Below are 26627 nucleotides of genomic sequence, written 5' to 3'. Positions count from 1 at the left end.
AAAGTTCAAAAAAAACACACAAAGCACAAAGGTACAAGATTAAAATCTATAATAAAGTAAAAATAAAGGTGAGAAGAAAATGGCAGCGAAGAGAGAAAAGTCGAAAACAACGGGAAGAAAAGAGGAAGAAAAAATGTCGGAAGAAGAAGGTGAAGGCCTTACCTGTCCGAAGAGGCCCGCCGCGGAGAGAGAGGCCCGCTCCCTCAGGTCAGTGGCGGTCCCGGGCTCGGGACTACAAAAATGGCTCGCAGAGCCGAGTAAAAGTGCGCAACCGCGCATGCGCGAAGAGTCGCGCATGCGCGATGCGCATGAAAAAAAACACACTGACGGGAGGGGGGAACAGCTGCGGAGTCGATCTCCACAGCTGAGAGAGACACCTGCAGCACAGTAACAGGTGCAGAACACAGACAATAACGAGAACAAGAAAGAAGAGGGTAAAAAGAAAACAAGGAAACAACAGATGGTCAACCCAGAGGAAGAAGAAGAAGAGAAAGAAATGGAAGAAGAAGAGAAAAGCAAGACAATGGATGTAGCTTTTTTTAAAGAATATATGGAATCAGTGAAAGAATGGCAATTACAAGAATTTAATGAGATAAAAAGAAGAATTAAGAATGCAGAAGAAAGAATGAATAAAATAGAAATGGCCATGTCAGAGATAGGAAAAAGAGTGGAAAATATGGAAGAACGAGAAACAATTGTAGAAATGGAAGTAGAGGAATTAAAAGAGAAATTAGAAGAATCTAATAAAAAAGCTAAAGAGGTACATGAGCTGTTAGCTCAGAAGATAGATATAATAGAAAACTATAATAGAAGAAATAATATAAAGATAGTGGGCCTTAAGGAAGATGAAGAAGGCAAGAATATGAGAGAATTTATAAAAGATTGGATCCCCAGGGTCCTAGGAAGACCAGAATTACAGGAAGAAATGGAAATAGAGAGGGCACAAAGAACTTTAGCCCCGAAACCACAACCGCAGCAAAAACCAAGATCCATTTTAGTAAAATTCTTAAGATATACAACAAGCGAAAATATATTGGAGAAAGCAATGAAGAAAGTAAGAGAAGACAAAAAGCCACTGGAATATAAAGGTCAAAAATTTTTTTTCTATCCAGACATAAGTTTTGAATTCCTGAAGAAGAGGAAGGAGTTCAATACAGCAAAAACGATCTTATGGAAAAAAGGATATAAATTTATGTTAAAGTACCCAGCGGTACTTAAAATAGTTATTCCAGGGCAACAAAACAGACTATTCTCGGATCCAGAGGAAGCAAGGAAATTTGCAGACAACTACAAAACAAGCAGAGAGATGAAGACATGTAATGAGAGTAAAAATGACCACGAACTATATGTATGTGTGTAAAGGGGTATATGTGTGTATATATATAGTGTGTATACATGAATGTATCCGTATTTAGAGGAAAATATATATAGACAAGAATTAATAAGGGAGGGAAAGGAATAGAGGGAATAAGGAGGGAATTAAAAGAGTGACCTTTGTTACATATGAAAATTGAAATCTTTTCTGGGGGGGCTGGGTGGGGAGGAGTTACGGTCACTGCAAAATCAGTTGACGTTTGCGAGTGAATTCGCAATCCAAATGGAGAGGGGAGATGTGGTTGCCCGACAAGGGATAAAGGGCAACTCAGGAGGGGGAGGGGAGAATGGGGTTAAAGAAGTTTTAAATAGGAGAATAAGGAAAATGTTTGATGTTTTAGAAATGTTGTCTTATAAAGTGTTCAAAACAAGAAAGCAAAAATGGATAAGAAGGAAAGGTGATGATGGAGAAACGGAAAGGGAAGATAAACAAAGTATGAAATGGCTACGCTGAACTATATGACTTTAAATATTAACGGAATACATAACCAAATTAAAAGGAAGAAACTGCTAAATTTACTGAAAAAATAAAAAATTGATATAGCATTTGTGCAAGTAAAACATTTAACTGAATTGGAGCACAAGAAATTCTAAAGCAAGAGGAGTAGCTATATTAATTATTAAAAATGTGCCAATTAAAATAGAAGAGGAAATAATAGATCCAGCAGGGAGATATGTAATGATAAAATGTCAGATATATTCGGAGTTTTGAAATCTACTCAATGTATATTCACCTAACGAAGAAGATCAAAAGTTTATGCAAGATATTTTTTTGAAGATAGCAGATACGCAAGGGAACATATTAATAGGAGGGGATTTCAACCTGAATTTGGATTCAAATATGGACAAAACTGGGGAAAAAATTAACAGAAACAACAAAGTAACCAAATTTATAATTAAATTGATAGAAGAAATGCAACTTTTGGATATATGGAGGAAACAACACCCAAAGGAAAAGGAATATTCATATTATTCGGGTAGACATAAAACATACTCAAGAATAGACCTATTTCTGTTATCAGCTCGCATGCAAGAAAGAGTGAGAGAAACAGAATATAAAGCTAGAATATTATCGGACCATTCACCCTTGATATTGACAATAGAGTTAGAGGACATCCCTCCAAGAATGTATAGATGGAGATTAAACTCCATGCTACTTAAAAGGCAGGATTTTAGTGAATTCATTGAAAGACAAATTAAAATGTACTTTGAAATAAGTGCGGAATCAGTGAAAGATAAGTTTATACTATGGGATGCAATGAAAGCGTTCATTAGAGGGCAAATAATAAGTTATGTAACCAAGATGAAGAAGGACTATAATCAGGAAACAGAGCAGTTGGAAAGGGAAATAGTAAATATAGAAAAAGAATTAGCAATGAAGGAAGATACAACTAAAAGAAGAGAATTGGCAGATAAAAAAATAAAATATAAAACACTACAAACATATAAGGTGGAGAAGAACATAATGAAGACAAAACAGAAATATTATGAACTAGGGGAAAAAACGCACAAAATCCTAGCATGGCAGCTTAAGACAGAACAAACTAAGAAAATGGTATTGACATCAAGGAAAAATGACAAACAAATCACATATAATCCAACGGAGATCAATGAAAACTTTAGAGAATTCTATGAACAATTATACCAAACTGAAAACAAAGGGAAAGAAGGCAAAATAGATGAATTTTTAACTAAAATTGAACTACCGAAATTACAAATAGAGGAACAAAATAAATTAACAGAACCATTTGAAATAGTAGAAATACAAGAGATAATAAAAAAATTACCAAATAATAAAACACCAGGAGAGGATGGATTCCCAATAGAATTCTATAAAACATTTAAAGATTTATTAATTCCTCCCCTCCTGGAAGTAATCAACCAGATTGATAAAACACAAAGCTTACCAGATTCATGTAAACAGTAATAATTACAGTAATACTAAAGCAAGGGAAAGATCCACTCGCACCAGCGTCATATAGACCAATATCATAACTTAACACAGATTATAAGATAATAGCTAAACTATTAGCAAACAGATTAGCAGAGTATGTACCGAAAATGGTAAATCTAGACCAAACTGGATTTATTAAAAAAAGATGCACAACAGACAATATTTGTAAATTTATTAACTTAATTCATGCAGTAGAAGGGAGTAAAGCGCCAACAGTAGCAGTTGCTTTAGACGCAGAGAAGGCCTTTGACAGAGTAGAATGGAATTATTTATTCAAAGTATTGCAAAAATTCAGTTTACCAGAGAAGTATATTAATTGGATTAAAGCATTATATAAGGGGCCATTGGCAAAAGTGAGAGTAAATGGATATATATCAAAGCAATTTAACTTAAGCAGGTCAACACGGCAGGGATGCCCACTATCACCCTTATTGTTCGTGTTAGCTATAGAACAACTAACAGAATTGATAAGAACAGAAAATAATATAAAAGGGATAAAAATAAAAGACAAGGAATATCGGAACTATCAATAAAAGAATTATATAAGAAATTGAAGGAATATGGATGGAGAAGTGTCGGGTTACAAGATTAACGTAAATAAAAGTGAAGCAATGCCAATGAATAATGCGGATTTCTCAAAATTTAAGAAGGAATCACCATTCAGATGGCAAATGCAAGCAATAAGATACCTAGGTATACAAATAAATAAAAATCTCGGCCATCTATATAAACTCAATTATTATCCACTAATGAAAAAATTACAGGACGATTTAGAGCATTGGAAAGATTTACCATTAACACTAATAGGAAGGATAAACTGTATTAAAATGAACATTTTCCCAAGGATATTATACCTATTTCAGGCATTGCCAATACACTTGACGGAGAAATTCTTCAAGGAGTTAAAGAAAATAATAAGGAAATTTTTATGGAAAGGGGGGAAACCGAGGATAGCACCAGATAAATTAATAGAATGGTATAAACAAGGAGGCTTACAACTGCCAAACTTTAAAAATTATTATAGAGCCGCACAATTAAGATACCTATCAGATTTTTATCAAACAAGGGAAAAGCCAGATTGGACTAGATTAGAATTAGATAAAATAGGGGAAAAGATACCTGAACACATATTATATAAATGGGATGAAAAATTGGTACAACATAGGAGTTCTCCAGTATTACATCATCTACTCAATATTTGGAAAAAGATTCATGTAGAAAGGAATAAAACAAATTACCAATTACCAAAACTAATATTGAAGCAAAATAAGTTAATCCCTTTTACAATAGATAACATTTCCTTTAGAGAATGAGAGAAAAAAGGGATCAAAAGAATAGAAAATTGTTTTTCAGGAAATAGATTATTATCCTTTGAACAAATGAAAGATAAATACAATATAACTCAAGATACAGTGCTGGCATATTACCAATTGAGATCCTACTTGAAGGACAAATTAGGAAGCAGTCTGAGTTTACCAGAGGGAAGTAACTTTGAATATGTGATTACAGATACAATGACAATCAAAAGATTTATAAGAAATATGTATATTAAACTGCAAGGAAAGGAGAATGAGGAAACAAATGGTAAAACTAAACAAAAATGGGAACAAGATTTAAATATAAAGATAAAAAAGGAAACATGGGAGAAGTTATGTTCTGGAACGATGAGAAATACAATAAATACGAGGTTACGTATGATAAATGGATACACAGGCTATACATTACACCTCAAAAGTTAAATAAATGGGACCTAACAGTATCTGACAGATGTTTTCGATGTAAAAAAGAAATGGGAACAACAATTCATGCAATCTGGACATGTGAGAAAGTAGAAAAATTTTGGGAAGATCTAAACCAAATAGTAAATAAAATTACAGAAAACAATATACCAAAAAACCCAGAGATCTTCCTCCTAAGTAACATAAAAAACAAAGAATTTGGAATTGATTTGGATGGTGCACAAAAAAGATTTGTTAAGATAGCTCTAGCCGTAGCAAAAAAATGTATTATGTCAACCTGGAAATTGGAAGATAATTTGAAAATACAACAATGGTATATAGAAATGAATAAATGTATTCCATTACCAAAAAATAACATATAGTTTAAGAAATAATATTGAAATATTTGAACAAATATGGGAGCCTTACATGAAACACAATAGAGAAGACCTACCGGGGACATTCACTACCTAAATTAACGAAAGGAGAAGGAAATGAAAAGAATGGACTCAGTGGAATTTCTTGTTTATTTTTATTGAATGACAACATTGTTTGACTGGTTTAATGTATCTTAGATTTTGTACTTTAAATGGATGGGGGGGAGGTAGGGAGGGTGGGATGGGAGGAGGGAGGGGGGGAGAAAATGGCACTGTATATATTTGAAAAGGAAAATGTATGTATCATGGTCAATGTGGTTTATGGTGTGAAAAATAATAATTTTAATTAAAAAAATAAACTTTTCCCCCTTCAATCTCAATCCGTCCTCCTGTTTGAATCTCCCTAAATCTCAATGGAAAAAGCCTGTCCACATTGACTATCTGTCCCCCTCATAATTTTAAATACCTCTATCAAATCACCCCTCAATTTTCTACACTCCAGGGAATAAAGTCCCGGCCTGCTCAACCTTTCCCTGTAACTCAAACCCTGAACCCCAAGCTACATCCTTGTAAATCTCCTCTGCACTTTCTCTGTCAGAGCCCTCACTATTTGTACATTAACCTCCATCATAGAGATTTATCTACATTTAATCTCTTTAAAATAGTCAGAACTACCTCCTGATTAATCTGTATATTATCCATGACCTCACTACCAGATTTCTTGACTTCATCTGGCTCAATATTCCTTTCCTTAGTGAATAATGAAGAAAAAAAATCATTAAAATTTCCCCCATCTCTTCTGACTTCCCACATAGCCTACCCTTCTGATCCTCAAGGGGCCCAATTTTATCTTTCACTATTCTTTTCCTTTTAATGTACCAGAAGAACCCCTTTGGATTTATTTTTACCTTTACCTGCCAAAGCAGCCTCATATCTCCTTTTAGCCTTTCTAATTTCTTTCTTAAGATTTTTTTTACACTCCTTATATTCCTCAAGCACCTTGTTTATTCCCTGCTGTCCGTACCTGTTGTTCACATCCCATTTCCTCTGAACCAAGTTCCCAATATCCTTTGAAAACCAAGGATCCCTATATTTTCAAACTTTCCAGGAACAGACAGACTCTGTGCTCTCAAAATTCCCCATTTGAATATCCTCCATTTATCTGTTACATCTTTTCCTGAAAATGAGTTATCCCAATCCACATCCTCGAAATCCTTTTGCATCTCCTCAAAATTTGCCTTGTTCCAATCAAGCTCAACCTTAGGTCCAGCCCTATCCTTCTCCATAATTAAACTAAAAATAATAGTATTATGATCCCTAGACCCAACTTGTTCCCCAACACAAATCTCTGTCACCTGGCCCATCTCGTTCTTTAATAGGAGATCCAATACAGCCCTCTCTCTTGTTTCTTCCATGTATTTATTTAGAAAACTTCCCTGAACACATATGACAAACTCCAACCCATCCAGCCCTTTTACAGTATGGACATCCCAGTCAATGTGTGGAAAGATAAAATCTCCTATAATCACTACCTCATGTTTATTACACATATATGTAGTCTCCTTTCAAATTTGCTCCTCTAATAGCCCATTAGGTAGTCTATAATAGACCCCCATTAGTGTTTTCATGCCTTTCCCATTCCTCAATTCCACCCAAAAAGCTTCACTGGATGAGCCCTCCAATCTATCCTGCCAGTAGCACCTCTGTAATGTTTTCTCTAACAAGCAATGTGATTCCTTCATCTTTTATTCCCCCTGTTCTGTCACACCTAAAACAATAGAATCCTGGAACCTTTAGCTGCCATTCATGTCCCTCCTGCAACCAAGTTTCACTGATGGCAACAATATCATATTTTCCTGTGTCAATCCATGCTCGAAGCTCATCCACCTTTCTTGCAATGCTCCTTGCTTTGAATGTCCCCACATGCACTCCTTTGATTTCCATCTACTTTTACTACTCCACCCTCCTTCATTAACTTTAACATTCTGGTTTCTCTCTCCCTTCAAATCTAGGTGGTTCTTCTACCCTAATCGCCGCACTCTCATTCTGATTCTACTCCACTGCCAAACTAGTTTAAACCCTCCCCAACAGCTCTAGCAAACCTGCCTGCCAGGATATTGGTCCCCCTCCAGTTCAGGTTCAGCCCGTCCCTTTTGTACGGGCCAGACCTTCCCCAGAAGAGATTCCAATGATCCACAAATCCACGCATTCAACCTCTACCTCTTCCTATTCCTACCCTCTCTAGTGCGTGGCACAGCAATCTGGAGATTACCACCCTTAACATCCTGCTTTTTAACTTCTTTCCTAACTCCATATATTCTTTCTTCAGGACCTCATCCCCACTTCTAACTATGTCATTGGTCCCCAAGTGGACCATGACATCTGGCTGATCGCCCTCCCCCTCCAGAATGCTGGCTCTCAAAGTTAGTCCTGCTTTATCCTCCACACATTCTCATCTCCTCCTTGTTCTACTGCAAATCAGCGGCAATTTACAGGGCCCAGTTAAGCTACCAGTCCCTCATAGCTGGGAAGCAAGAGGAACCTGGAACGCACAGAGGAAATCTGTGTGGTCACAGAGAGAGCGTACATATTCCATGCAGATAGTACTGGAGGTCAGAAGGTGGTTCGACTACCTAGGTCACTGGGTTGGCCCCTGTCATGAATGCAATGGAATATGGAAGTCTGCATAAAGATAAAAAATGAAAAATGGGAAAAGCTATGCTCCGGAAGTATGAGAAGTACGAGGTTACACGTGATACAATATAATTAGTTACACAGGCTATATATCACGCCCCAAAAGTTAAATAAATGGGACCCAACAGTATCAGACAGATGTGTTCGCTGTAAGAAGGAAACGGGAACAACAGTACATGCAATTTGGGCATTGAGAAAGTGGAAAAGTTTTGGGAAGATCTAAATCAGGTATTAAATAAAATCACAAAAAGCAACAGACCAAAAAATCCAGAGATCTTTCTTCTAAGTAATATAAGAAGTAAAGAACTAGGCCTCAAATTGGATGAAGCACAAAAAAGATTTATTACGATAGCCTTAGCTGTAGCAAAAAAATGTATAATGTCAACTTGGAAATCAGAAGAGAGCCTGAGAGTACAGCAATGGTACATGGAAATGGATAAATGTATTCCATTGGAAAAAATAACATATAATTTAAAAAATAAAGTCACATTATTTGAACAAATTTGGGAACCGCACATGGAACATTACAGAGAGGGCTTGCCTCGGACCTCCACCCCCTAAAATGATAGAATGAGAAGAAGACAAAATGAACTGACCCAGTGTGTAAAAGTAGATGACACAATTTTCTTGTTTATTTTCATTGTGTGATGACATGGTTTAATGTATTGTATATGTTGAACGTTTAGTGGGTGGGGAGGGGGGTGAAGGAGGGAGGGCAGGGAGGGGGAAAAAGGGGAGAAAATGACACTGTGTATATTCAAGAGGGAAATGTTTGTGTGTATTTTGGTTAATATGGTTCATAGTGTGAAAAATTAAAAAATTTAAAAAAAAGGAAACCACAGACACTGTGGTTGCAGTAAAAATGCAGAAATGCTGGAGGAACTCGGCTGGTCTCGCAGCGTCCATGGGAGGAAAGGATATATTACCGACATTTCGGGCCTGAGCCCTTCCTCAAGACATAAGCTAAAAGCAGGTAGGCATCTGAATTAAAGACTGTAGAGCGAAAGGAGTAAAAATGGGAGAAAGGTGTTAATTGATGTGATAAGAGAAAAGGTGAGAATTGATTTCGGCTCTGTGAAAGAAGACTGGGAATAGGGAAGAGGGAGAGAGAGCTGGGGGAAAGGAGGTAGGGAGAGGAGGATGGGGGTGGTTCTAATGGAAACTAGAGAAGTCAATGTTAATGCCATCTGGTTGGAGGGTAGAAGATGAGGTGTTGTTCCTCCATTGTTCAGGAGCTCAGGTGGGCAGACAGCCAAGGTGAGGATCCGCGGTCGGAGCATCAGATGCTTGGATGGGCGGGCATCTGAGGCAAGGATTTACGATCAGGTCATCAGGAGCTCAGATGGGCGGGCGGCTGGGGCCAAAAATAGGGGGGGGCAGTGGGTCAACTTTTACACGAGATCAACTATTACATGAGTATATACGGAAAAGGTTGCAAAATGTATCCTCCTCAACTGCCTCCTCTGGTAGCCCATTCCATACCTAAATCTATGTTCTCTGGTTCTCGATGTCCCCTTCCGTGAACGAAAGACTCTCTGTGTTCACCCGATCTATTCCTCCCATGATTTTCTGCACCTCGATGAGATCACCCTCATCCTCCTGCATTCCAAGGAATTAAGGCCCAGCCTACTCAACCTTTCCAGAACCCCCCCCCTCCCGAGTCCCAGCAATGTCCTCATAAAATGGAAACATGGACCCAGTTTATGCCCTGTGATAGGTTAATTAAACCACGAATGGTCAATCCTTCATCAAAAACTGGGATTTTTTTTTCCCAATGTCTCCAAGTGCACTTCAGTCGTGTGCATCGCTCTGGTGGGAACCTACTATTCATCTGTGGGAAACAGAGCCCTAGGCCATTGCGAATGAAGTGATGAGGAATAGCCATCTCCGGCTGAATGGGTTTACCGTATATGATGGTCCTTGAAAATTAAAAATGTCACCCCAAAACCATGAGTCGCCTTAAACACCAAGTATAAAATCCGAACCGTAACAGCGAAGGCTCAGTGCTTCCCCGCAGGGTCCATCCACCCAGTCACCTGCCGTCAGCTCTCTACAGGTTTTAAATGGCCTATTGAAGGGACCTACTTTGATTTATTTTAAAATATGTCAATAAAATTCAAACCCTTACTGGGTAATTTGCTTTGAAAATATTGAGAATTAGTATATTAAATGTACCCAACACTATCAACTCACTGGTCAGCGGGAAGTGCCAGACTTGGGGTCGTCTTGTACAGCGAGTATAGCTCAAAACCTACATTTTAGCTGGGGATCGTCTTGTACATGAGTCATCTTGTACAATGGCATGTACTGTATCTCTTACCCAGCAAGTGAAAAGAAATTAACCCCATGTGAAGCCTGAGTGTTCCAACCTGGGCCTTTGCATTCTGTGTGGATGTGATCTCACGCGCACAACATGTTCCTTCTCTCCATCTACACAGCGTGCCTTGTCTCATACCGTGGAGGAAATCACAGACCAAAGGTTGTTCCATTGTATTATTTGAGGTGGCAAACTGGTGTCAATGAGGGCAGAAGATGCAAGATTTAAATAAATTACATTTGCTGCATTTTTGGGTGTTACAGAGTTGGAAAATGTCGGAAACCTCCACATTCAGCTGGGAGCCAAGTTGAAGGAGGAGGCAAAGCATCTGGAGGATTTCCGGGAGAGACAGAAGGAGACACGAAAGAAGGTAAACATGGGTGATGAATTAAATTTTTTTAAAAATTTAGATAGACAGCACAGTCTATCAGTCCATGACAACCAATTACACCCAATTAACCTACAACCCCCGGTACATTTTGGAGGGTGGGAGGAATCCAGAGCAGGAAACCCATGCAGACACAGGGAGAATGTGCAAACTCTTTACAGACAGTGCCAGATTTGAACTCCTGGTCCCGATCGCTGTAACCGCATTGCGCTAACCGTGACTTGGAGATTATTGCTTCAATGGTCGTGATTTGGGTTGTGTTTGTCCAGAATTGGTGGCCTATTACATGTTGGAAGGAGGTGCCACGTTGTGATTTGATGAAACCTCACTCCTTTGAGGGTATGAAAAGTAATGCAAGATCAGCAAGTTTTCACTGACCTTCTCAAAAGCATTTAAATTTCAGTTGGACAACACAACTGGAAATGATCTGACCATGAGCTGTGTTTCTGTTCTTTCAGGGAAATGACAAATGCAAACAAGTTAGTTATTCATTACTTCAATAGTTTAACTCTTTGTAGCTATTTTGATTTTTCACTTCCTCTTCAATGTATCCAGTGACCGTATTTTCCTGGCATTTCAAGTCAAGTTTATAGTCATCTAATTGCACAAATACAACCTGATGAAGCAGTGTTTTCTGCTCCTTGGTGCAAAATATGCAGACACACAACCAGACATAACATACATATGCAGGACGAGTATTCACACATACGAATAAATACTGTTTCATGAATATGAGAGTCTCGGTGGGTCAGTGGGAGCAGTTCCTTTGGTCGTTCAGCGTTTTCACTGCCCGTGGGAAGAAGCTGTTCCTTAGCCTGGTGGTGCTGGCTCTGACCCTTCTGGATCTCTTCCCCGACAGGAGCATCTGAAAGATGTGGTCTGCGAGGTGGAAGATTTTGTGCACCCTTTTCAGACAACGATCCTGGTAGATCACATCGATGTTGGGGGGGTGGTGGGTTGAGGGAGACTCCAGTGATCCTCTCTGCCATTCTTTATTGTCCTGTGGATTGATCTCCAATCCATTTATCTGCAGCAAGCATACCTCCCTGATAGAGCCAGCCAGGATGCTCTCAATAGAGCTCTTGTAGGTTGACATGATGGCGGCCAGTAACCTCACCCATTTCAGTCTTCTTAGGAAGTGCAGTCACTGTTGCCCCTCCCTGAAAAGTGGGGAGATGTTATGTGTCCACAATAGGTCACTAGTTAAGTGAACTCCAAAGAAATTGGTGCTCTCCACTCTCTCCATTACAAAGTTGTTGATTTAAATTGATAGTTGATTTTCAAGTATCTTCCACAAAAGTGGGGTTAGCAATTCACTCAGAAAGGGAAAATGGTTGTGCGTAATCTTATGAAGCCCCGCTGAGCACTTGGAGGCAAGCCTCACTGGGAAACGTTCAAGAGGATGAATGGGCTTCACTGGATCCCATCACTGAAGGATGTCCAGTCAGCCCAACCAATGGGGTTTCGAGGAGGCCCTGGAACTTGAATAAGTACTTCCTAAAGAAATAGGATGATGATGAGTTTATTGTCGTACACATTGCATCAGAATCAAAATCCGGTCTACTGTCATGAACACGCGCCATGAAACATGTAGTTTTGCGGCATTGGTATCGTACAAAACAAGGAGCAAAATGACTGTAAATTACAATTCTGTCAATGCAAGATTTAAAAGAAATAAACAGTGCAAAAAAAAACCAAAAAGTGAGGTCGTGAGCATAGGTTCATTGTCCGTTCAGAGATCCAATAGCGGAGGGGAAGAAGCTATTTTTTGTACTGTTGAGTAGGTGTCTTCAGGCTCCTGCACTATATAGATGCACCAAAACATTCTGTGACTGCAGCAGGTAGAACTCAGTGTTGGAAAATTAATCCAAAACACATTTGATACCTTGCATTTGAGAACATTTCAGGATATTCAGTCTTTGGGGTGTTATAAGAGGAGAGAATCACAGCACAGAAACAGGCGCTTCAGCCGACAAACTCCAATCAACCACCTGTTGGCAATGAGTAAAACATGAAATTCTACAGATCGTGTGATTGAAGTAAAAACACAATGCTGGAGAAACTCCATCGGTACAGGTGCATGGTCAGTGGCGGATTAACTACTACCACCCGGGGCCCCTAGGCTGAGCTAAGGAGGGGTAAAGCATGGATTTACTAAAATAACGTTTCTGTTTACCATCACATTTTATAGATTTCACAATACTGGCAATCATGTTCCAACAGGCTTCGCTCCCCGTCTTCAACCTGTACATGCACATGTTAACGCCAACTCATGATGTAATAACGTCATTATGGTAAACACAATCTTGCGGCTGAAGTACAAAGCCCTACAACCATTACTTCTAAATGTTTATATGTGTGGAGCCTAATTTAGGAAAGAAAACAGTAATTGTAATATTTCAGATACGAAAAAAATCTACGCAAAAGTATTGAAATATCCTCCAAAATACTCACGTGTAAACTCAATTAAACCTTTTTTTTGCTCTCGGGCCCCCTTCCCTTCCAGGCCCCAAGGCTTAAGCCTACTCTGCCTAATGGTTAATCCGCCACTGAGCACAGATAGTGCAACGCTGTTACAGCGCCAGCGATCGGGACTGGGGTTCGAATCCGGTGTGTCTGTAAGGTGTTAGTACGTTCTCCCCATGACTGCATGGGTTTCCTCCCACCGTTCTATGTCGGTTCACTGGGTGGCATGGCCTCATGGGCCAAAGGGGTCTGTTGTCAAGCTGTCCGTCTAAATTTTAAAAATAATTAAAAATCATCTGGTCGAAAAGTGTACTTTATGTAGCAAAGATAAAGATATGTAACCAACTTTTCCAGATTGAGCCCTTCATCAAGGTACGAGCAAAATGTAGACAGGCCCCTGAACAAAACCTTTTTGTTTGGGTGCCTGTCTACATTTTGCTCACACCTTGATGAAGGGCTGAACCCTGAAACATTGGTTATGTACCTTTATATTTGCTGCATAAAGTACATTGTCTGACCTGCTAAGTTTCTCCAGCATCGTGTTTTACCTGTTTACAGTGAACCTACTTGAATCCCATTTTAAATTCTCCCCATGAATTCATCGATCATCACAGATCCTACCATTCTCCTACACACTACAGTGGTCAATTAACCTACTAATCTTGGTGTCTTTGGGATGTATGTGGAAACTCGCGTGAACACTGGGAGAACATGCAAACTCCATACAGAGTTCAGGATTAGACCCTGGTCTTCAACACTGCTCCACTGTGCAATGCTCTTCTGCAAAAGGGATGCCAGCTAAGACTGGCTCCCTCATTCTCAGAAGGTCTTCACTCAACGAACCTACGATAAAGATGCAGGGTTAGCAAAGGAGAAGGTACAGACATATTCCTTGTGTGTATGTATATATAGTCGTGTAAAGCTTAACGTCCATGCTACATTCTATGAAATAGGACATTGTGCAAACACCATATTGTATGTTTAGCAAAATTACAACACTCAAGAGATGCGCGATGTGTGAGATTGGATGCTGCTGCCTGCTGGTCGAAAGTATATACCGTTAAACGGTCAACATTTTATTTGTAAGTAGGGAAAGTTCACATTAAAACAACAATAGAAAGTACAGTACATAAGCCAGTAGCAAAGGCATTTATTATGACTACCAAGTCGTGTATTGCAAGTTATATATGTACTGTACAATTATACACTTGGCAGTGCAATCGCTTTGTATACAAGAGACATGAGATACATGTGTTGTGTGTGGGAAACTGTTGCATTCACTACGTCCGGTTACGTCCACTTTTTCCGGTTCTCCGATCGGGATTTATGAACTCTATTATAACCTTATGGGGCCGCTGACATATATATACGGTCGGACATTGCCCGAACAGACGTTATGCGGCGCATGACTGAAGGCTTTAAAAAAAATCGTAAGACCCGACACAGATCTGTTTATTGTAGCAAAGATCCATGGGCGATGTTGGACATCTATGTTACAAAATGATCTCCCCTTATGTGTGTAGTTACACGATTCTACACACCCAGTCTATTGGTAAATTTTATAAGCTGTACTAACAGTGGCTTATTTTCCCAACAGTTTGAAAATTCTATGGAACGTGTGCAGAAGAACAAGGTGGCCTTGTACAAGAAAACTGTCAAGGTAAACCAGAATTGCAAGGTTATTGACCAACCACAACTTGCCCGTGGCCCCAGCAACGGCAGAGGTCACCAAACTTGATCTGCAATTCAGTGCCTCAAGTCGAGACAAAAATGCAAGACATTTAGTCTGTACTTTTAATAATTATAATATTTCAACAAGAATTATTTTTCTAATATTAAAACAAATAAATAGTTCCTTTGCAAATGGGTTCTGGATAAGAGAAGGGGAAGGTATTGATTGGGAACCTTTTCCAAAGAGCACGTTGAGGTAAATGGTTACTTCCTCTATTGGAGCAATAAAGAAAATACTAAATTCAGGCTATTTTCCCCTTTTGTTTAGAAGTGGGTGTCCTGATTTGATGGTACAAATAACCTTCTCATTTCCATGGCTAACCATTCTTTACTACGAATGAGACATTTGCACCACCAGGTCAGGTACAGGGACTGCTGCTACTCCTCCGCCACCAGTATCCCAAGCAACAGACTCATTTAAGAATTATCACTTTGCACATTATTGATTACGGACTCTTTTCCCTGTATTGTACAGTTTGCTTACATTTCTTTCTATGTTTACATATCTCTCTTCTGTATTTTTTTTTGCACTATGGATAAGTAGAAATTCTGTCTGACCTGCAGGAAAAGCAATTTTAGGGTTGTATGTGATGTCATGTATGTACCTTGACAATAAATCTGAACTTTTAACTTAGTTCTGAAGAACACATGTGGGTTAATTATGGTGATACTGGACTGGAGTTCAAATGCTACAATGCATGATGTTTGATTAAAACAGTTAATCAAATGCACATCAGGTTTAAAGAGCCTCTATCAGAAGTGGGGACCTTGAGACTGTCGATTTTTCCATTACAAACGCATCTGGCTTTATTGATGTGCTTCAAGGAATGAAATGTCTCACCTTTACCTGAACAGCTTTGCATACTGACGGTAACGTGGTTGCCCATTAACTGCTCTCTGAAGTGATGTCGGTGTTCAAAGGGATATGCGTTACAGACAGTTCCAGCAGGTCCCAAAGATGTAGAGAATTACTGCGGAGGAGTGGGATAATGGGATTGTTCTTGCTATCTTGAACTCGATGGGCTGAATAGCCACCTCTTTCTCTGTACCTGCAATGAATAAAACATTCTCCATCCTCCCCTCTCCTTCAAACTGTCTTTGTGTACTTAAGGTAGGGGTTGTAGATCAGTGGTTCTCAATCTTTTTCCTTCCACTCACACCCCACTTCAAGTCATCCCTATGCCATAGCTGCTCTGTGATTAGTAAGGGATCACTTAAGGTGGTCTGTGACTGGGGTGGGGGGGGGGAACATAGTTGAGAACTATTGCTCTAGACCCAATTGTTACTGAAATATTTAGCTTGTGAAAATGATCATTGGTACATTTCCATTGGAGTTATGAAACCGTGCACATAACGAGTCAATGAGGTACGATTAAAAGAGTGGTTTTCAAACTTTTTATTCGCACTCACATCCCACCTTCAGCAATCCCTTATTAATCACAGAGCACCAATGGCCTAGGGATGACTTAAAGTGGGATGTGAGTGGAAAGAAAATGTTTGAAAACCACTGTTGAAGATGATCACAAGATTTAACACAGAAGTAGATTGGGGACTTTGTTTTAGAGAGAGGGTCTCTCCACCTTTTCCACTGCTCTTGGTTATATCCCAGCCAAAGTATCTCAGGATTTCAAATCAGAATTTATTGACACGAGCATGTCGAGAAATCCACACTGCTGAAGATCCAACTGCGCTAGGTAGGTCACGTCTCCAGAATGGAGGACCATCGCCTTCCCAAGATCGTGTTATATGGCGAGCTCTCCACTGGCCACCGAGACAGAGGTGCACCAAAGAAGAGGTACAAGGACTGCCTAAAGAAATCTCTTGGTGGGTGAGGAGTCACGTGATGGAGTAGTGGCCTGTCAGGGAATTCCAGCCCTCTCCCGAAAAGTTAAAAAAAAACACACAAAGCACAAAGATACAAGATTAAAATTTATAATAAAGTAAAAATAAAGGTGAGAAAAAAATGGCAGCGAAGAGAGAAAAGTCGAAAACAACGGGAAGAAAAGAGGAAGAAAAAATGTCGGAAGAAGAAGGTGAAGGCCTTACCTGTCCGAAGAGGCCCGCCGCGGAGAGAGAGGCCCGCTCCCTCAGGTCAGTGGAGGTCCCGGGCTCGGGACTACAAAAATGGCTCGCAGAGCCAGGTAAAAGTGCGCATGCGCGATGCGCATGAAAAAAACCACACTGACGGTAGGGGGGAACAGCTGCGGAGTCGATCTCCACAGCTGAGAGAGACACCTGCAGCACAGCAGCAGGTGCAGAACACGGACAATAACGAGAACAAGAAAGAAGAGGGTAAAAAGAAAACAAGGAAACAACAGATGGTCAACCCAGAGGAAGACGAAGAAGAACAGAAAGAAGTGGAAGAAGAAGAGAAAAGCAAGACTATGGATGTAGCTTTTTTTAAAGAATATATGGAATCAGTGAAAGAATGGCAATTACAAGAATTTAATGAGATAAAAAGAAGAATTAAGAGTGCAGAAGAAAGAATGAATAAAATAGAAATGGTCATGTCAGAGATAGGAAAAAGAGTGGAAAATATGGAAAAACGAGAAACAATTGTAGAAATGGAAGTAGAGGAATTAAAAGAGAAATTAGAAGAATCTAATAAAAAAGCTAAAGAGACACATGAGCTGTTAGCTCAGAAGATAGATATAATGGAAAACTATAATAGAAGAAATAATATAAAGATAGTGGGCCTTAAGGAAGATGAAGAAGGCAATAATATGAGAGAATTTATAAAAGATTGGATCCCCAGGGTCCTAGGAAGACCAGAATTACAGGAAGAAATGGAAATAGAGAGGGCACATAGAACTTTAGCCCCGAAACCCCAATTGAGCAAAAACCAAGATCCATTTTAGTAAAATTCTTAAGATATACAACAAGAGAAAATATATTGGAGAAAGCAATGAAGAAAGTAAGAGAAGACAAAAAGCCACTGGAATATAAAGGTCAAAAATTTTTTTTCTATCCAGACATAAGTTTTGAACTCCTGAAGAAGAGGAAGGACTTGAATACAGCAAAAACGATCTTATGGAAAAAAGGATATAAATTTATGTTAAAGTACCCAGCGGTACTTAAAATAGTTATTCCAGGGCAACAAAACAGACTATTCTCGGATCCAGAGGAAGCAAGGAAATTTGCAGAACAACTACAAAACAAGCAGAGAGATGAAGACATGTAATGAGAGTAAAAATGACCACGAACTATATGTATGTGTGTAAAGGGGTATATGTGTGTATATATATATATATATAGTGTGTATACATGAATGTATCCGTATTTAGAGGAAAATATATAGAGTATAGACAAGAATTAATAAGGGAGGGAAAGGGAATAGAGGGAATAAGGAGGGAATTAAAAGAGTGACCTTTGTTACATATGAAAATTGAAATCTTTTCTGGGGGGGCTGGGTGGGGAGGAGTTACGGTCACTGCAAAATCAGCTGACGTTTGCGAGTGAATTTGCAAATCCAAATGGAGAGGGGAGATGTGGTTGCCCGACAAGGGATAAAGGGCAACTCAGGAGGGGGAGGGGAGATTGGGGTTAAAGAAGTTTTAAATAGGAGAATAAGGAAAATGTTTGATGTTTTAGAAATGTTGTCTTATAAAGTGTTCAAAACAAGAAAGCAGAAATGGATAAGAAGGAAAGGTGATGATGGAGAAACGGAAAGGGAAGATAAACAAAGTATGAAATGGCTACGCTGAACTATATGACTTTAAATATTAACGGAATACATAACCAAATTAAAAGGAAGAAACTGCTAAATTTACTGAAAAAAGAAAAAATTGATATAGCATTTGTGCAAGAAACACATTTAACTGAATTGGAGCACAAGAAATTAAAGAGAGATTGGGTAGGACATGTAACAGCAGCGTCATATAATTCTAAAGCAAGAGGAGTAGCTATATTAATTAGTAAAAATGTGCCAATTAAAATAGAAGAGGAAATAATAGATCCAGCAGGTAATGATAAAATGTCAGATATATTCGGAGTTTTGGAATCTACTCAATGTATATTCACCTAACGAAGAAGATCAAAAGTTTATGCAAGATATTTTTTTGAAGATAGCAGATACGCAAGGGAACATATTAATAGGAGGGGATTTCAACCTGAATTTGGATTGAAATATGGACAAAACTGGGAAAAAAATTAACAGAAAGAACAAAGTAACCAAATTTATAATTAAATCGATGGAAGAAATGCAACTTTTGGATATATGGAGGAAACAACACCCAAATGAAAAGGAATATTCATATTATTCAGGTAGACATAAAACATACTCAAGAATAGACCTATTCCTGTTATCAGCTCGTATGCAAGATAGAGTAAGAAAAACAGAATGTAAAGCTAGAATATTATCGGACCACTCACCCCTGATATTGACAATAGAGTTAGAGGACATCCCTCCAAGAATGTATAGATGGAGATTAAACTCCATGCTACTTAAAAGGCAGGATTTTAGAGAATTCATTGAAAGACAAATTAAAATGTATTTTGAAATAAATACGGAATCAGTGAAAGATAAGTTTATACTATGGGACGCAATGAAAGCATTCATTAGAGGGCAAATAATAAGTTATGTAACCAAGATGAAGAAGGACTATAATCAGGAAACAGAGCAGTTGGAAAGGGAAATAGTAAATATAGAAAAAGAATTAGCAATGAAGGAAGATACAACTAAAAGAATAGAATTGGCAGATAAAAAAATAAAATATGAAACACTACAAACATATAAGGTGGAGAAGAACATAATGAAGACAAAACAGAAATATTATGAACTAGGGGAAAAAACGCACAAAATTCTAGCATGGCAGCTTAAGACAGAACAAACTAAGAAAATGGTATTGGCATCAAGGAAAAAAGACAAACAAATCACATATAATCCAAAAGAAATTAAGGAAAACTTTAGAGAATTCTATGAACAATTATACCGAACTGAAAACGAAGGGAAAGAAGGGAAAATAGATGAATTTCTGACTAAAATTGAACTACCAAAACTACAAATAGAGGAACAAAATAAATTAACAGAACCATTTGGAATAGTAGAAATACAAGATAATAAAAAAATTACCAAATAATAAGTCACCAGGAGAGGATGGACTCCCAATAGAATTCTACAAAACATTTAAAGATTTATTAATTCCTCCCCTCCTGGAAGTAATCAACCAGATTGATAAAACACAAAGCTTGCAATAATTACAGTAATACTAAAGCAAGGGAAAGATCCACTCGCACCAGCGTCATATAGACCAATATCATTACTTAACACAGATTATAAGATAATAGCTAAACTATTAGCAAACAGATTAGCAGAGTATGTACCTAAAATGGTAAATCTAGACCAAACTGGATTTATCAAAAAAAGACGCACAACAGACAATATTTGTAAATTTATTAACTTAATTCATGCAGTAGAAGGGAGTAAAGCGCCAACAGTAGCAGTTGCTTTAGACGCAGAGAAGGCCTTTGACAGAGTAGAATGGAATTATTTATTTAAAGTATTGCAAAAATTCAGTTTACCAGAGAAGTATATTAATTGGATTAAAGCATTATATAAGGGGCCGTTGGCGAAAGTGACAGTAAATGGATATATATCAAAGCAATTTAACTTAAGCAGGTCAACACGGCAGGGATGCCCACTATCACCCTTATTGTTCGTGTTAGCTATAGAACGACTAGCAGAATTGATAAGAACAGAAAATAATATAAAAGGGATAAAAATAAAAGACAAGGAATATAAAATCAGTTTATTTGCGGATGATGTTATAGTATACTTAACAGAACCAGAACTATTAATAAAAGAATTATATAAGAAATTGAAGGAATATGGAGAAGTGTCGGGTTACAAGATTAACGTAAATAAAAGTGAAGCAATGGCAATGAATAATGCGGATTTCTCAAAATTTAAGAAGGAAAAAAAATGTATTATGTCAACCTGGAAATTGGAAGATAATTTGAAAATACAACAATGGTATATAGAAATGAATAAATGTATTCCATTAGAAAAAATAACATATAGTTTAAGAAATAATATTGAAATATTTGAACAAATATGGGAGCCTTACATGAAACGCAATAGAGAAAACCTACCGGGGACATCTACCACCTAAATTAACGAAAGGAGAAGGAAATGAAAAGAATTGACTCAGTGGAATTTCTTGTTTATTTTTATTGAATGACAACATTGTTTGACTGGTTTAATGTATCTTAGATTTTGTACTTTAAATGGATGGGGGGGGAGGTAGGGAGGGTGGGATGGGAGGAGGGAGGGGGTGGGAGAAAATGGCACTGTATATATTTGAAAAGGAAAATGTATGTATCATGGTCAATGTGATTTATGGTGTGAAAAATTAAAAATTAAAAAAAACCGAAATCTCTTGGTGCCTGCCACATTGACCACTGCCAGTGGGCTGATATCGCCTCCAATCGTGCATCTTGGCGCCTCACAGTTCGGCGGGCAGCAACCTCCTTCGAAGAAGACCGCAGAGCCCACCTCACTGACAAAAGACAAAGGAGGAAAAACCCAACACCCAACCCCAACCAACCAATTTTCCCTTGCAACCGCTGCAACCGTGTCTGCCTGTCCCGCATCGGACTTGTTAGCCACAAATGAGCCTGCAGCTGACGTGGACATTACCCCTCCATAAATCTTCGTCTGCGAAGCCAAGCCAAAGAAAAGAAAAACAGTGCAAACATCGCTATAAATTACATATCAAAAACAAATAAATAAATTTCAGATTTATTGTCAGAGTACATTCATGGCATCGCATACAACCCTGAGATACTTTTTCCTGTGGGTGAGGCAGAATTACCACTTATTGGTAGTGCAACAACAAACTGTACTCAAAGTACACATGTAAACAAATAAAGAAATGTAAACAAACTGACTGTAGGGCAAGAAGATGGGAGAAAGTGAGGTAGAGTTACCCGTCCACCATCAGACTCCTTAATAACACTCAATCAGGTACTCATTTAAGGACTCTGACTTGTGCATGTTATTGATTTTATTTTTGTTTGCTCTGTATTGCTCTGTATTTGTCATCTGTTTCCATGTTTTGTGCTGTGTGCTGTATTTTATTTTGGTCTATCATTAAATGGTAATTCTGCCACCCACAGGAAAAAGGAATCTCGGTTTTAAGCAATGTCCTGTATATACTCTGCCAATAAATCTGAAATCTAGTGTCCGTGGTTCATTGTTCAATCGGGAATCTGATGGTGGAGGGGAAGAAGCCGTCCTTGTGCTGCTGAGGGCTGGTCTTCAGGCTCCTGGACCTCCTTCCCGATGGTAGCAGAGTGAAGAGGGCACTTGAGATTTTAGATCCCGCCTTAAATGACATATTCTGTCACCCGCTTCTACCAGATGCCTCGGTGTTTTGGGTCTTGATTTTTTTTCTCTGTAATTTTCTAGTCAAAGAAATACTACGAACAGAAGTGCAAAGAGGCAGATGACGCTGAGCAGAGTTCAGAGCGTGCAAACGCCACAGGAAACCCAAAGCAAATTGAAAAGGTAAGTCAACAACAAACTGGACTCGATGAATCCCCTTAATATCCCTCTGCATCCTTTTCCCTTTTAAATGTTAATATCTTTTTCTTTGCTCTTCCAGCACTCAGCATCCTTCTAAAATGTCTTTGTTATTTTTCTTAGAGCATATCATTTTAAACTTTGGATATTTATCTATAGATGCATCAAGCATTGCAGCACAGAAAACGGGCCCCTTTCCATTTCTAGTCTATGCTGAACTATTATTCTACCTTGCCCCACTGACCTGTACCCAGTCCATAGCCCCTCCCACCCATGTACCTGTCCAAATTTTTCTTAAATGTTAAAAATTGAGCCCACATTCACCACTTCTACTGCCAGGTAGTTCCACACTTCCACCACTCTCTGTGTGAAGAAGTTCCCCTGAATGTTCCCCTTAACCATTTCCCCTTTCACCCTTGACCCATGTCCATTGGTTTGTATGTCACCTACCCTCAGTGCTTGCATTTAATTCGATCTATACCCCTCATTATTTTGTATCCCTCTATCAAATCTCCCCTCATTCTTCAACATTCTGGGGAATGAAGCCCTAACCTGTTTAACCTTTCCCTGTAACTCTCTTCTTGACTATAATATCCCTCAAAAACCAAGGTTTTTGCTTTTAATCCTGTAATTGTGTGGACCACTTCTTTTTTGGTCCTTCTGGATATTTTTCCTCTGGGCTGTTTTGTCTTGAGTGCTTGGGTAACGCTGCAACTTCCATTCTTTGCTCACATGCCCTGGTTCTCTCTTCCTACCCCAGAGAAACAGAGGCAGATACTGAAGGGCTGATGGATGAACAATGTGGGCAATTTCCAGTGTTCTCTCGTGGTTTAATTGTGGACCTTGGCAACATACACTGGTAGTAGCTCTGTTCACGTGGAATTGCATTGGACTCTTGAACCCTTTCAGGAAAGGTGTTCTTTTTCAATTGAAAGATGGTTGGAATCGGAAACAAAGAGAAAATGCTGGAAATGCAACAGGTCAGGAAAACATCTGGAATGAAAAAAAAAGTTAAAAACACAGAAATCCTGGAGGAATGCAGCATCCATAGGCAGCAAAGATGTATAACCGATGGCCTGGGCCCTTCAAGATACAAGTAAAAAGCTGGCAAGCACCTGAATTAAAAGAAAGGGCAGGTGGAGGAGTGCAGACCAACAGACAAAAGGTGTTAATTGGAGAGGAGGCCAGGAGTGAGGAAAGGTGAGAATTGGGGGGAGGGGGGGTGGCCCTGTGAATGTGGACCTCGGGGAAAGGAGGCAGGGGGAAGAGGGGAGAGAGAGCTAGAGGAGTTGGCATTTCAAAACCCTTTGTCAGAAATAGAAAAGAGAGAAAGGGAGAGGAATTTGTAGAATAAAGGGAATATCTCTGATTTGGTGAGACCAAATGGCATAACAGGGGCTTAATTATACAAACTGTTTCTCCTTCCATTGATGTGTCAACCTGCTATGTCCAGCATTTACTTTTTAATTGACTTTTAATGCATTATTTTCTGAACCAAAGTTTCCAAATTAGATGCTAATGCACCTCAGAAACCTTGAGAGCTGCAAAATTTCTCGGCCTGAGGCCCTTAGGCCAAATATAGCTCTCCTCTTGCATAAGGAGCTCACCACTTAATTATTAGTGAAGCCACCACTTCATGTGCACACTGCCAAAGTGTGGCAGAAATCATCTGGGGGATAGGCTGTGAAGTGTATGATATTTATTTCCACTCTGTAGCTTCACGTTCCAGGATTCCGATGTAATGAAAATCTCACCTGCACCCCTCTCGTTTACTTTCTCTCTGGTCTCTTCTTCCCCCCCCCACCCCCAACTCCCTCTATATCGCCTATCCCCCCCACTCCCCCCTACTTGAGTCTCGATGTTCCTCTGCTTCTTTTCTCTTCTGTCTGCCTTAATCTTTTTCTACAACTCTCCTTTTGACTTCCAGATGTTCATATCTTGCAATCAGCTTGAAATAAAATTACATTTACTGAAACCCTGATCAGACAGATTTCTAAATCTTATGAGCATGACATGTTCTACCCCAAGGCAATGGCAGGTGCCAGGAAGCCTGATCACACAACCAGCCCCTGACCTCACAAGATCACATGACCACCAAGCTATATGACTAAGTACTTTCTACGAAGTGAAATTATTGGGTGGGGCAAGAAGGCAGAAAAATGGCTAAAAGTCTCCTTCAGCTAAGCATTCAAGGAGACAGAGATTAATCTGTGCAATCGTGCTAAATGCAAGCTAAAAATCTCCAAGTCGCCTGAGTTTAAAATACTGACGTGTAAATATAAATGTGCCGACCCGACTGTGAATGTTTCTATTTGCGCTCAGATTCTGACTCCATTCAGTTTTCCTTTCCTGTTCATTGTACCCACAAGCCTTTTGATTCCATCTGGACATGGTGATATTTTTAGTAAAAATTCAGAAGTGCTGGAGAAACTCAGTAGCGTCCAGAGGAGGAGCAGATCTCGTAGCGTCCATAGGAGGAACAGGCCTCGTAGCATTCATAGGAGGAGCAGGTCTTGTAGTGTCCAGAGGAGGAGCAGGTCTCGTAAAGTCCAGAGGAGGAGCAGGACTCGTAGCATCCAGAGGAGGAGCAGGACTCGTAGTGTCCAGAGGAGGAGCAGGACTCATAGGGTCCATAGGAGGAGCAGGTCTCGTACAGTCCAGAGGAGCTGGTATCATAGCGTCCAGAGCAGGAGCAGGTCTTGTAGCATCCAGAGCAGGAGCAGGTCTCGTAGCATCCAGAGGAGGAGCAGGTCTCGTGAAGTCCAGAGGAGGAGCAGGTCTCGTGAAGTCCAGAGGAGGAGCAGGTCTCGCAGCGTCCAGAGGAGGAGCAGGTCTCGCAGCGTCCAGAGGAGGAGCAGGTCTCGCAGCGTCCAGAGTAGGAGCAGGTCTCGCAGCGTCCAGAGGAGGAGCAGGTCTCACAGCGTCCAGAGGAGGAGCAGGTCTCGCAGTGTCCAGAGGAGGAGCAGGTCTCGCAGCGTCCAGAGGAGGAGCAGGTCTCGTAGCATCCAGAGGAGGAGCAGGTCTCGCAGCGTCCAGAGGAGGAGCAGGTCTCGTAGCGTCCAGAGGAGGAGCAGGTCTCGTAGTGTCCAGAGGAGGAGCAGGTCTCGCAGCGTTCAGAGGAGGAGCAGGACTCGTAGCGTCCAGAGGACGAGCAGGACTCGTAGCGTCCAGAGGACGAGCAGGTCTCGCAGCGTCCAGAGCAGGAGCAGGTCTTGTAGCATCCAGAGGAGGAGCAGGTATTGTAGCGTCCAGAGGAGGAGCAGGTCTCGTGAAGTCCAGAGGAGGAGCAGGTCTCGTGAAGTCCAGAGGAGGAGCAGGTCTCGTGAAGTCCAGAGGAGGAGCAGGTCTCGCAGCGTCCAGAGGAGGAGCAGGTCTCGCAGCGTCCAGAGGAGGAGCAGGTCTCGCAGCGTCCAGAGGAGGAGCAGGTCTCGCAGCGTCCAGAGGAGGAGCAGGTCTCGCAGCGTCCAGAGGAGGAGCAGGTCTCGCAGCGTCCAGAGGAGGAGCAGGTCTCGCAGCGTCCAGAGGAGGAGCAGGTCTCGCAGCATCCAGAGGAGGAGCAGGTCTCGCAGCGTTCAGAGGAGGAGCAGGACTCGTAGCGTCCAGAGGAGGAGCAGGTCTCGTAGCGTCCAGAGGAGGAGCAGGTCTCGTAGTGTCCAGAGGAGGAGCAGGTCTCGCAGCGTTCAGAGGAGGAGCAGGACTCGTAGCGTCCAGAGGACGAGCAGGTCTCGCAGCGTCCAGAGCAGGAGCAGGTCTTGTAGCATCCAGAGGAGGAGCAGGTCTTGTAGCGTCCAGAGGAGGAGCAGGTCTCGTGAAGTCCAGAGGAGGAGCAGGTCTCGTGAAGTCCAGAGGAGGAGCAGGTCTCGTGAAGTCCAGAGGAGGAGCAGGTCTCGCAGCGTCCAGAGGAGGAGCAGGTCTCGCAGCGTCCAGAGGAGGAGCAGGTCTCGCAGCGTCCAGAGGAGGAGCAGGACTCATAGCATCCAGAGGAGGAGCAGGTCTCGTAGTGTCCAGAGGAGGAGCAGGACTCGCAGCGTCCAGAGGAGGAGCAGGTCTCGTAGCGTCCAGAGGAGGAGCAGGACTCGCAGCGTC

The 26627-nt window shown here is 40.4% G+C and overlaps 2 protein-coding genes across 11 annotated transcripts in view; one reads left to right on the top strand and one right to left on the bottom strand.

The window, feature by feature from the left end:
* The window catches only part of LOC138745470 (tetraspanin-3-like), a 437564-nt gene that overhangs the window by 321511 nt on the left and 89426 nt on the right, over positions 1-26627 (bottom strand). The gene's annotated exons all lie outside the window — the stretch shown is intronic.
* Positions 1-26627, top strand: part of pstpip1a (proline-serine-threonine phosphatase interacting protein 1a) — a 107596-nt gene that overhangs the window by 43691 nt on the left and 37278 nt on the right. For 7 of the 8 annotated variants that reach the window (XM_069902537.1, XM_069902539.1, XM_069902538.1 and 4 more), the window contains exons 5-7: positions 10698-10804; positions 14886-14948; positions 22428-22526. In XM_069902537.1, coding sequence (XP_069758638.1) covers positions 10698-10804; positions 14886-14948; positions 22428-22526 — 269 coding nt within the window. Of the gene's footprint in view, positions 1-8954; positions 9091-10697; positions 10805-14885; positions 14949-22427; positions 22527-26627 lie in introns of those variants that run through there. The other variant, XM_069902540.1, reaches the window with a different exon arrangement.

The sequence above is a fragment of the Narcine bancroftii genome, chromosome 11 (assembly GCF_036971445.1).
Source record: "Narcine bancroftii isolate sNarBan1 chromosome 11, sNarBan1.hap1, whole genome shotgun sequence".
NCBI lineage: Eukaryota > Metazoa > Chordata > Chondrichthyes > Torpediniformes > Narcinidae > Narcine > Narcine bancroftii.
The sequence above is the reverse complement of the archived record's forward strand: the minus strand, read 5'-3'. Positions and strand labels throughout refer to the sequence as shown.